The sequence below is a fragment of the Oryctolagus cuniculus genome, chromosome 1, assembly GCF_964237555.1.
Source record: "Oryctolagus cuniculus chromosome 1, mOryCun1.1, whole genome shotgun sequence".
NCBI lineage: Eukaryota > Metazoa > Chordata > Mammalia > Lagomorpha > Leporidae > Oryctolagus > Oryctolagus cuniculus.
The window spans coordinates 136418038-136430570 of NC_091432.1; the positions used below are offsets into that span (position 1 = coordinate 136418038).

Here is a 12533-nt window from a genome sequence, read left to right on the forward strand (position 1 = left end):
CACTGCTCCAAATGCACACTTCTAATTTTCAGGTTTAAAACATTTAATAAAGTTTCAAGTGTAGAGTATTATCTTTTAAATTAATAAATAAATGTTATTAATAAAAATATCTATTTGTAACACTATTTGAAAATTACATGGACATATGAAGTATAAATCTGGCTGAATATTTTACTCTTGAGAAATACCCAAAATATGAATAAAATTAATTTAACTATTCTTCTGTCTTCCAAAAATATTATGCCTAAAAATGTTAACACCTACTTTTGAGTTAAATATGGAAAACATAAGATTTATTAATTTTGATGATCATTATATGTGATTATTTTTATATGAAAGGTGAAGGTCACTTAATAAAAGTTTCTGAGAAATATTACGTGCAATGATTGGTAGTTATTCACTAAACTCACAAAAATCAAGAATGTGAAATAGACTACATCAATAATACTCATAACAGTATTAAACAAACCAACATAACCACTGAAGAAACTTTAGTAAAAATACATACTTTAAATACATACTTTAAAATTATAAACCACTTAAAATTAATTTAAAACATTTAAATATCTGAAAAGTGTTTATAACTAAGCTAGATATATATGCTACATTATCTTCCTATAATTATTGCATTAAATAAATGAATCTGATTAAGCTCGTATCCCTAATTTTAGAGTATACAATTTCTATTTTCCACATACGCAATGACAGGTAGGAACAACCTCTTTTGGAAATATTAATTTTTCAGAAACGCCTTCTTAAAGAGTACCAAGACACTCCTGCTTTCAACAACCTAGAGGACTCCTTTGAAACAGACAACATAGCATTATCACGCCTCAGTTGTTTAAGTCTTTTCTTTCAGATGATTGAGATCTCTTGAGATTTTGGAACTCATCACACACAATACAAATTTCTCCTCAACTGCAAATGTAAGATTTTTTAATATATACCAGAAAAAAAATCTTATTTTACAGACAAAAAATTGCTATATTCAGGTTAAGTACCTGACATTTAAGGTTTCAATTTTTAAATGTTGGTGTGAAGTATACAATTATATTACTTTCCACAGACATGCCTGACTACAAAGACAAAACGTGTGACCAACAGCCCTTAGTTTTATATCTGTTAAAGTACTAAACAAAAAAGCCTTAAATGAGGCTACATATATTTAAGATTTTTGCTAGCATATTACCAAAGTTGCTTAAAGATAGTCGCGTAAGGAAAAATAGTAGAGAAAAAACAACCCTTGAAAATGTCCATAAAACCAGGAAATCCCCGGAAGACTGACCAGAAAGGAGAGGAGCCACAAATTCTCACTGGGAGGAATGAGCCAGGGGCTCTCACTGCAGACTCCATGGACCTAACAGGAGAGTAAGAGATTGCTCCAAACGACCCTACACATGCATCTGATGAGAAAAGCGACCAATTCTCAAAAAGCACAAACTGCCACAACACAGCTCTGAAACTATTAAAGAAACTGAATTCCTAGCTTAAAAGATTACCAGTGTCACTGGAGAATTCTACCAGACATCTAAGAATTAACACCAATTCTGTACAAGCACAAGGGGAATACTTGACTATTCCTCAACTCATTCTACGAGCACTACTATGATATCCAAAGCAGATACCGTACCAAAAGAAAACACTACAGATCACGCTGAGTATGAATACAAAAATTCATAACAAAATATTAGCCATGAAAACCAAGTGGGTTTTATTCCACAGATTAAAAGGCTGACTCAGGGTTCAGCACGGAGTAGGCTGGCAGAGTAGGTTAACCCTCCCCTGCACTGCCGGCATCCCATATGGGCCCCTGTTCCAGTCCCCGATGCTCCACTTCCTTTTAAGCTCCCTGCTGATGGCCTGGGAAAGCAGTAGAAGATGGCCTAAGTTCTTAGGTCCCTGCACCCTTATAGGAGACCAGGAAGAAGCTCCTGGCTCTCAAGTAAATAACTGTGTCTCTCAAGTAAATAAATAAATTTAAAAAAAAAAAAAGCTCAGTATTCAAAAAGCAATCAATTAGGCTAAAGAAGAAAAATCACATGATCAGATGGAAGCACTGGAGCACACATCATAAGTCTTTTGGTCTATTCAACTTGGATGTAATTAACCATACCTATTACATTTTAAAGCACTTGGCTATACAGCAATAACTCTTCTCATCAGAAAATCAAAGCTTAACCTATTTCAAATTTTGCATAATAAACATCTGAATTTTGCGAACTAGAGAAAACAAAAGATACTGAAACATTAAAAAAAAGTAATGGTTTTTTTAAACGTCTGTTCTACAGTTATGATGCTTATAGGCCCTCTCAATTGGGAACAAAAACTGTCTTACCATAATTAAACTGACTGTTGGACTTCTCACAGTTAATGATGTTAAACCTGTAAGCAACACCTGGCCGCATCCCACTGACTTCAAAGTAAAACCACTGATGATAGTGATTACTGTTTATATCTGAGTTCAGAATAAGATCATACTCATTTCTGAAAAGAGAAGACAAAGAAATTTAATGAAAATTCGAAAAACTTCTACACACAAATACGCACACAAAATAAGAAAATCTGAAATGACTTACTTTCTAATCTGAATTACTTTACGTAGATTCCCAGATTCAAATTTGGAGTTAAACTTTAAAATATCTCCTTCTTCTGGAACAGTGTAACTAAATAAAAATTTTAAAGCAAGTACATTAAAATACATTGCATTTAAACACTATTGCCACATCACCTTCCTCGTTACTTTCAATACCAAAAAACCTAACAAACAGATGTAAAGTACCAACTCTGGCTATTGTTTATAGACAAAAAAATCATTTATAATTAGTTAGAGACTTCCTTGTATGCTTGTACTGGTGTAAGAACTTTTGCCTCACTATCTTAAGAAAAGGCCAGACTTATTTTTAAAATCGTTTATGCCCTAACAATAATTCTAATAAACCATTCTCAGATGAAAATATTATAATTAATTTAGAAACAGAGAATATCATCTATTAGCACTAAAAAGGCACAGGAAACCTCCAGTGCAAGGGCACAGAATTCCAGCTTAAGAACACAGTACCGCTTCGTGACCTTTACCTTAACCCCATTAACAACTCACCAAAAAGCAAACAAAAGCTCGTGAGAGACTCAAGTAAACAAGCAGGATTTACCCTTAGCATAAATCCCTGCCAAAAAAGGAACACGCAGGGAAGATAAGCTAAAAGAATGTCCGCTACAATTTCTTAGCTGTTAGAATGTTGCAGTAAAATAAGTTTTTTTAAAAATCACACTTACTTTGGATTATCTAAGTCATACACCACTCGATCTATGATATCACTCTGATGTATCAGCCTCTCGATATCTTGGGCAATTTTTGTCCTGAAATCATAAAAATATGTCCAAAGTTCATTATTATGCACCAATGCAAAGCTTATACACAAGTGTTGGATGAAAAATAATAAAAAGTTCTCAAAATGAGCATTCTTCCATCTATGTATTTCATGTACAAAAAAGTATCAATACATAACAAGACAATAATCAATATTTATCAGTCTCATTCTAGAAAACAGACATGTAGAATATAACCACAAGTCCAACAGTAAAAACAGAAACAAAAACCTTCAATGTGTATTAAGACTTTTTTTAGTAATCAATTAATTTATTTGAAAAGCACAGAGACAGAGAGTGACAGCAAGAGACAGACAAGAGATCTTACATCTGCTGGTTCACTGCCCAAAGGCCTGCAACAGCCAGGGCTGGGCCAGGCTGAAGTCAGGAGCCTAGAACTCCATCTGGGTCTCCCAGTAGGGACCTTGAGCCATTACCTGCTGCCTCCCAGAGTAGGCTTTATCAGGAAACCAGAATCAAAAGCCCAGTTGATACTGGAACCTAGGCACCATGATATGGGATACAGGTATCCCAAGCTGAGTGGATAGTGAAAGAGAGAGAAAGGTCTTCCTTTTGCCGTTGGTTCACCCTCCAATGGCCGCCATGGCTGGCGCGCTGCAGCCAGCGCACCGCGCTGATCCGAAGGCAGGAGCCAGGTGCTTCTCCTGGTCTCCCATGGGGTGCAGGGCCCAAGCACTTGGGCCATCCTCCACTGTACTCCCTGGCCACAGCAGAGGGCTGGCCTGGAAGAGGGGCAACCGGGACAGAATCCGGCGCCCCGACCGGGACTAGAACCCAGTGTGCCGGCGCCGCTAGGTGGAGGATTAGCCTAGTGAGCCGCGGCGCCGGCCCCAAACTGAGTCTTAAACCACTGTGGCAAATGCTCACCCCTTCTATTACAACTTTCTACATAAAAATGGCATGGATCCACTACCTAACCCTTTGGCAAATCACTCTGTATACATAACAACGCATTATTACAAGCAGTAAGAAGGAGACTTTTGTAAACAAAAGAGGGAGATAAGACACCACTTAGGACAGGGACATCCATAATGCAGTCTCTGGTCGGAGTCCCGGCTACTCCCCTTCTGATTCTACCTTCCTGCCAGCGCACACCCTGGGGGGCACCAACTGACGGCTCAGGTACATGGGTCCCTGCCATCCTCATGGAAAACCCACACTGGGTTCTGGGCGCCTGTGTTCAAACTGGCCCAGCTGCAGCTGTTGAAGGTACCTGGGAGTGAACCCACAGATTCTGTCTCTGTCACTCTCCCTTTCAAAAACCACATCTATGTGGAATTTAGCTAAAAGGCAATTGGCAGTCAGCTTGTGTGTTCTGCAACGCACCCCTCTCCTGCGGTAGGGAAAGGAAACAAACACCCATCAGGGAGTGAAGGTATCCCTTCAGGATTCCCCAGGCCAGATCCCCTGCATCAGTCCAATGAAATGGACACAAACCGGAAAACTCCTAAAATCCCGCCACCAAGCCGCCCACAGGACCCACAATCTTCCCCAGCGCGGCTAGTGCTGTGGTGTAGCAGGTAAAGGCACTGCCTGCAGTGCCAGCATCCCTTATGGGCGCCGGTTTAAGTCCCGGCTGCTCCACTTCCGATCCAGCTCTCTGCTATGGCCTGGGAAAGCGGTAGAAGATGGCCCAAGATGGGCCCCTGCACCCGCGTGGGAGACCCAGAAGAAGCTCCTGGCTCCAGGCTTCAGATTGGCGCAGCTCCAACCGTTGCAGCCAACTGGGTAGTAAACCAGCAGATGGAAGACTGACTTTCTCTCTCTCTCTCTCTCTCTCTCCCTCTCCATCTCCCTCTCCTATCTCTAACTCTGACTTTCAAATAAAATAAATAAATCTTTCAAAAAAAATTGTCCCCTTCAATATTGAAGTCCACAAAGATAACAATCACCAGACAGAACTAAACCATAGCTGAATCCCAAAGCCAAATGCCTGGAACTCCAGGTAGACTGGCCCAAGACCCTGCTAGAGCAAAGCTACCTCTCCAGTGTTAACTTGTTCTTAAAGAGGAAGCCCACTGTGTGCACTCACTGAAATCACAAGTTTGCTAGTTTCAGCTGGAGACAGGGGATGCCGATCAGAACTGTGGTTTCTAGATTCATCGAAAACAGAGTAAGAAAAAAAGTCTGTCAAAATGGTGAAAATAAAATCTCAGGAACACACTAAACCCTGAAAGTCTCCTTCACTTTGGACAAACGTGAAACTAGTCTCTTGCACAAAAGTACTTCCCTGTGGTTAAGAGATACTGTACTCCCACAGAGTTTAGAAATGTGCCTAACATCACGGTGTCATCTTAAATTCAAAATAAGCCAAGAACCTATGCTAATTGAAGAATTAAAAATTATTAGGAAAACACTAAGAAGTGTGATAAACAAATGAAAAAGAACACTGAAAAAATACAGTACAATGATAAAATTCTTAATCTACTAAACAGTTAAGCATAATATACTTTTAATTTTATTCTCCAGATGACGGATAAAGTAATTGGGCCCCTGCAATCCTTATAGGAGACCTCAGTTGAGTTCCTGGGTCCTGACTTTGACTGTTGCATGCATTTGGGGTCTAAAGCAGCAAATGGGGGGCCAGCGCCATGGCTCACTTGGTTAATCCTCTGCCTGCAGCGCCGGCATCTCATATGGGAGCTGGGTTCTTGTCCCAGTTGCTCCTCTTCCAGTACGGCTCTCTGCTGTGGCTCAGGAAGGCAGTGGAAAATGGCCCAAGTGCTTGGGCCCTGCACCCGCATTGGAGACCAGGAAGAAGCACCTGGTTCCTGGCTTCGGATTGGCACAGCACCGGCAGTAGCGGCCAACTGGGGAGTGAACCAATGGAAGGAAGACCTTTCTCTCTGTCTCTTTCACTGACTATAACTCTACCTGTCAAATAAAAAAAATAAAATAAAGCAGCAAATGGAAGATCTCCTTGTGGTTCTCTGTTTCTGTCTCTCTGTCAATGTCTCTGTGTATGCAATTGTCTCATCTTTCAAATAAAATGAAAATAAAATTTTGAATTAAAAAAATTTATTCTCCACAAAATAATTCATTACTAACAAACCAGTCTATCAGGAAAAAAAGACTTAGTGTCAAAGAATTAAGCTGTAAATTCTTGATTTAGGTTCAATGTCATAACTTTAAAATACCAAATTCTTTCTAGAGAAACAAACTTTTTTTTGTAAAGATTTATTTATTAATTTTAAAGTCAGGGTTATAGAGTAAAAGAAAAGAGACAAAGAGAAAGAGAGATTTTCCAGCCACTGGTTCACTCCCCAGATGGCCAACAGCCCCGGCTAGCCCGGGCTAGCCCAGGCAGAAGTTTATACACAAAAATCAAATATGGCATAAAGTAGAAAATGAAAAAAAGTTTCATTTTCAACACAATCTGTATCTGCCTTTTGTTACTTTCCTTTCAGATGCTATTTTTGGAAACTGCACACTTAAATTACTTTCTGTCTTTGGAATACAAAGCCTAGAATGCCATAAACAAGCACCCTGCTTATTTCATTTAATAGTCCATCGTAAGAGCTCCTTCATTAGTGCAGACAGCTTTTCGGTTTTCAACCATGGCATAGTCATCATAAAATGGATACGCAATAATTTGTGACTAGTCTCTGATTGATGGGCATTTGAGCTGTATCTAATCTCAAAATAACGCTGCAATAAAAACCTGGCACACCATTTCATACATATGTGGGGTGTGTGTGTGTAGTTGTATGTGACTTAGGAGATCAATGTACCCCATAAGTTCCCGGATGTGAGGTCAAGTGTGAGGAAATCTGTACTACTGACTTTGATAGTCCCTGAGAGACTGTCCTCCAAGGGATTACCATGAACACTATCGCCCTGAATGTATTAGGAAGGTGTGTTTGTTCCCACAGCCTCATCCATAGAATGTGCTGTTAAACTCCTAGTTGCTAGGTGGGAAATGGTATCTCTGTACATTTTATTTTGCATTCCTTTTATTTCGTATGAAGTTGGACACATTTTGTGGTTAAGAGTCACTGAATTTCCTTTTCACTTTATTTAGATGAATGCATTTTCAGCAATACCTTCAATGCCCCTGAATACAGGCAGTATGTATTAAATTATAATTTTAATACATATATAAAATGTAATCTTTTGAGACGTGAGGAAATAATAGAAAATCAAAAATGCTAATTCCAGTTAATCTTTCTTCTTTCTTTTTCTCATGTTTTAATTTTATGCAATATGAAGAAAAGGAAAAATGCATAAAAATCCTAAACAGTTTAAAATGAGTTGAGTTTGATTTTCAAATCTAACTTAAACCAACAATAAGAGTTTACATCATCAATATGATTACAACAAAAATTTTTTAAATCTTAGCATATTATCTATAAGATCTGAATGTTATAGTAGACTTCTTCCCTTCTAGATTAGGTGGTTTGTTCTTTCCAAAATTTTTAAAAATGTATTTACTTGAGAAACTAGGAAAGAGACAGAAAGAGACCTCCCATGCAGCGGTTCACTTCCCAGATGACCACAGTAGGCAGGCATGGGCCAAGCATAAGGTGGGAACCAGGAACCCAACCCAGGTCTCCCACATGGGTAGCAGAAACCCAGTTACTTGGGCCATCATCACTGCGTCCGAGGGTCTGCATTAGCAGGAGCCTGGAGTAAAGAGCTGGGGCCAGGTATGGAACATCGGTACTCCACCCCTGGTACAGAAGTTTTAACTGCTAGGCTACATGCAGCTAAGTCTCAGCAGAGATTTTTCAATGCAGTGTTACTCATTTTGTACTGAACTTTCTTTTAAAAAGATTAGTGACTGCACACAAGAAAGAGAACCACCCAGCAGAAAATCAAATAGCAAAAAGACATTTTACTGAATAATTTTAAGGAGTGTTAAGCTTCCTTTCTCTGAAAGCACTAAAACACTAAATCCGCATTCATTTACCACGCCATTGGGACTAAAATGAAACCAGCAAGTACTTCACAAAATGTTCATCATTGTTTTATTAAAAAAAAAATAGAGGCTCTAGAAGACTATGCACGTAAACAAACTATAGTCAACATCTCCATGTATTCCAAAAATAAGCCATTAATCAGTGCTTTAGAAATACCTATGATCTGGCCCATATTTGAATCATAAGGACTACCTAGCTTCAAGGGTCAGCATATTTTTTCCTGTGGGGGGCCAGGCAGGAAATACTTTAGGCTTTTCGGGCCATATGGACTGTCACAACTATTCAACTCTGCCACTCTAGGAGGAAAACAGCCACAGACAACATATTTCAAAGTAAGCACGTATTTACCTTGTGGATACTTACGTTGATTTCATATAATTTGCATGATAATTTTCTCTAAATCATTTTAAACAGTTAAATATGTAAAAAAAAAAAAAAAAAGCTAAGATTTTATTTTATAGAAAGCCAGAGTGACAGAATGAGGGATGGAGGGAGGCAAAGGGACCGGTTCACTCCCCAAATGTCCGCAACAGCTAGGGCTGGGCCAGGCCAAAGTCAGGGGCCTGGAACTCCATGCGCGTCTCCCACTTGCATGGCAGGGGCCCAAGCACAGGGTCATCCTCCCCTGCCTTCCCAGGAGCACTAGCAGGGAGCGAGACTGGAAACCGAACAGCCAGGACTCAAACCGGAGCTGAAATGGGGTGTCCAAGATCAGGAGCAGCTTAACTCACGGGGCTACAACGCCAGTCCCCGTGAACAAATATTTTAGGTTTGGAAGCAGAAGGGCCGCAAATGACTATCAAACTTGTCAGATGATGATCAGTAAGTAAGAAATGAATTTAAAAACCACAGAGGAAGAGCTGTGAAATAAAACGAGGTTTGAAATGACACTTGGTTGTACTACGTGTGACATGCTATTATTTTCTCTTTAAATATTGGTTACTAAAGAGTATCAGTTAAATTTGAAAAACACTAATCTAATTCTCTGCTTTTAGTTGAGCGAATTGGTATCTGGAGAAAATGAAGTTATTTGCTCCCACTCACACAGAGTCTGTGGGAGAGCCAAGTCTAGGAGTTGCTGTTGGAGAGTCTCCTTGCTGCCAAGTTGTCTCAGCGTACCACACGGCCCACCTCGCTCAGCAAGTCTACTCCAACTGTCCAAGTACTGCTGCTCTACACATCTGTTCTCCCAATCGTGAACGAGTGTTACTTAAAGGAGTATGCAATTCTGAAGACTTCCTGCCCATTATTCAAAAATAATGGGTAAAAAAGTGAAAGACAAGAGGAGGTTTTAAGATATACACCTCTGAGCATCAAGACCATGCTGCTCATGGCCGGAGCTGCAGCGCAGTGGGTAAAGCCACCGCCTGCAGTACAGGCATCCTATATGGGCGCCAGTTCAAGTCCTAGCTCTCTGCTGTGGCTGGGAGGACAGTAGAAGATGACCCAAGTCCTTGGACCCATGCAACTGCGTGGGAGACCCGGAGAAGCTCTGGGTTCCTGGCTTCAGATCAGCACAGCTCCGACCACTGTGGCCATCCAGGAAGTAAACCAGAAGATGGAAGACCTCTCTCTCTGCCTTTGCCTCTCTCTAACTCTGCCTTTCAAATAAATAAATAAAATTTAAAATAAAAAAGTCCATACTCCTCATATGTAAACTAAGGAGGGGAAAGGCATAACCCTGTTGCATACTGTACAATTTATAAACATTTCTAAATAAAAATATTTTTATAGTAGCTATAGCTAAGTTAACATTATTGAGGAAAGTTCTACATATCTAAATAATTTCAACTGAATCTTATTGCTTCGTTGAACTATGAAGCTTCATCCCCCATCAACCTAATCACTCTCAGGCACAAAGGTCCATACTGAAATATGGCTAGATTTATCCTCATATCAAACATCTGTTTCCTGTGGAAATTCTGGCAAATATGACATGAGAACGCACAAGTACGATAAAAGGTATTCTGTGCAATACAGTGTATAAAATCGTCAAAGTTGGTTATAGTCACCACTTCACAAAATAGATGATGAGAAACTAACAGAAAAAGGCTTTCAGGTGCTTCAGAAATAACTTATTTCTTCACCTACAAGTCAGATGGCAAAATAATATTTTCATCAAGGTTATGAAAATCAAGAGGGAAGTCTACAAGAAAAGAAATGCTTCAAACTTATGGAGAAACACAAATCCCTCAATGTTAAAATGTATTCTGGGAGGATGGCACAAGTGCTTGGGCCCTGCGCCCGCATGGGAGACCAGGAGAAGCACCTGGCTCCTGGCTTCGGATCGGCGCAGCACGCTGGCTGTAGCAGCCATTTGGGGGTGAATCAACGGAAGGAAGACCTTTCTCTCTCTCTCTCACTAACTCTGCCTGTCAAAAAAAAAAAAAAAAAAAAAGTATTCTGGGGCCAAATTCTGTTTTTTCTCTCTGCAAACTTTCTAAGAACAAGCACAGGCCAGCAGGTGATTTCTGACTGTGTTTTTGCTGCCTTGAGCTTCCTCTCTGTTATACTTTAACTTGCACATCAGCACATCCTTCTTCAAAACACACACGCCAACTCCTTCCTCACAGTGTTCATCTCACAGTGTCAAAGTCTTCTTAAAGATTCAGTTTGGCTAGCAGACAAGCTTGGTGGTACATGACACTGTACACACGCAGCTAAACAACAGTCAGTCACTTCCGGAAACGTCCCACAGGCGGCCCAATGTGAGGGAAGAGCTGGACTCTGATCTGTGGAACAGACCTTGCAGGGGAACTCTAACAGCTGTGTTTCAGAGACAAGGTGAGGAAAGAGCTGCTGAAGGGGACAGTAATCCTCAGTCTCTGTAAACTCCTCAGCCATCAGGACAAGCCCCGAGCGGAGGACGGAGGAAGTGCAGCATGGGCCACATGGGAAACACAGGTCAGGCAAGGACAAACAAAGCCCATCAGGAGCACCTGCTCAGAGGAGCACGCTCACAGGTCTGCGGGAGGGGCTCCTCCTCCGCAGAAGGACACCTGAGGGCTCACAGTGGTCTGCCAGCTACTGCAGGCCAGCACACACTTCCCCGCAGTAAGGCTACATTAGCAAAACACCAAGTTTCCTTCCATGTCGATGACTGTATCACCCAAACAGGGTTGGCCCTGGTTATCCAATGTGGAGCAAGGAATCTTCTAGAAGCTCTTATGTCCCTTATTAACATAATTTACATAAATTAGCATAGTATTAAGAGAGTTGGTTGATGAAGGCTTTCAGAACATGAGATCCATGATGGGAAACAAAAAGGACTGGACTCTCAGTGGTTAAAATTAAGGCTGGGCTGGCACCTCAGCTCACTAGGCTATTCCTCCACCTGCGGTGCCAGCACCCGGGGTTCTAGTCCCAGTCGGGGTGCCAGATTCTGTCCCAGTTGCTCCTCCTCCAGTTCAGCTCTCTGCTGTGGCCCGGGGAAGGCAGTGGAGGATGGCCCAAGTGCTTGGGCCCTGCACCTCATGGGAGACCAGGAGAAGCACCTGGCTCCTGGCTTTGGATCAGTGCAAAGCCGGCCATAGCACGGCAGCCAGTGGCCACTTGGAGGGTGAACCAGCAGAAAGAGGACCTTTCTCTCTGTCTCTCTCTCTCTCACTGTCTAACTCTGCCTGTCAAAAAAAAAAAAAAAAATTAAGGCTGAAAGGCTGGTGCCGCAGCTCACTAGGCTAATCCTCCGCCTGCAGCGCCAGCACCCCGGGTTCTAGTCCTTGTCGGGGCGTTGGTTCTGTCCCGGTTGCTCCTCTTCCAGGCCAGCTCCCTGCAGTGGCCCGGGAATGCAGTGGAGGATGGCCCAAGTGCTTGGGCCCTGAACCCGCTTGGGAGACCAGGAGGAAGCGCCTGGCTCCTGGCTTCGGATCAGCACAGCGTGTCGGCCGCGGTGGCCACTGGAGGGGTGAACCAATGGCAGGAAGACCTCTCTCTCTGTCTCTCTCTCTCACTGTCTAACTCTGCCTGTCACACACACACACAAAAAAGGCTGAAAACCAAAGACTCATAAAAAAGTCCCATCACTGTCCCACAGTCCTCTCCGTTCTAACCCTAGGCTGGTAAGGCTAGAAAGAGGAGAGGACACCTTCGGTTTGAGGCAATGTAATAAGGAAATTTAGCTGCTTTCAGGGTTTAAAGAACACTTATAATTCAGGAAGTGCCTTCTGTAGACAAGATGGCACCCCTGCATTGTCTATTTCCACCTAAAATTCCGGATCTGTGGCAGGT

The 12533-nt window shown here is 41.6% G+C and overlaps 1 protein-coding gene across 14 annotated transcripts in view; it reads right to left on the reverse strand.

Moving 5' to 3' along the window:
- Positions 1-12533, reverse strand: part of AGTPBP1 (ATP/GTP binding carboxypeptidase 1) — a 183332-nt gene that overhangs the window by 65108 nt on the left and 105691 nt on the right. For all 14 annotated transcript variants that reach the window (XM_070049190.1, XM_070049173.1, XM_070049170.1 and 11 more), the window contains 3 exons: positions 3274-3357; positions 2577-2663; positions 2336-2484 (listed from right to left, as the gene is read on the reverse strand). In XM_070049190.1, coding sequence (XP_069905291.1) covers positions 2336-2484; positions 2577-2663; positions 3274-3357 — 320 coding nt within the window. The remainder of the gene's footprint in view (positions 1-2335; positions 2485-2576; positions 2664-3273; positions 3358-12533) is intronic.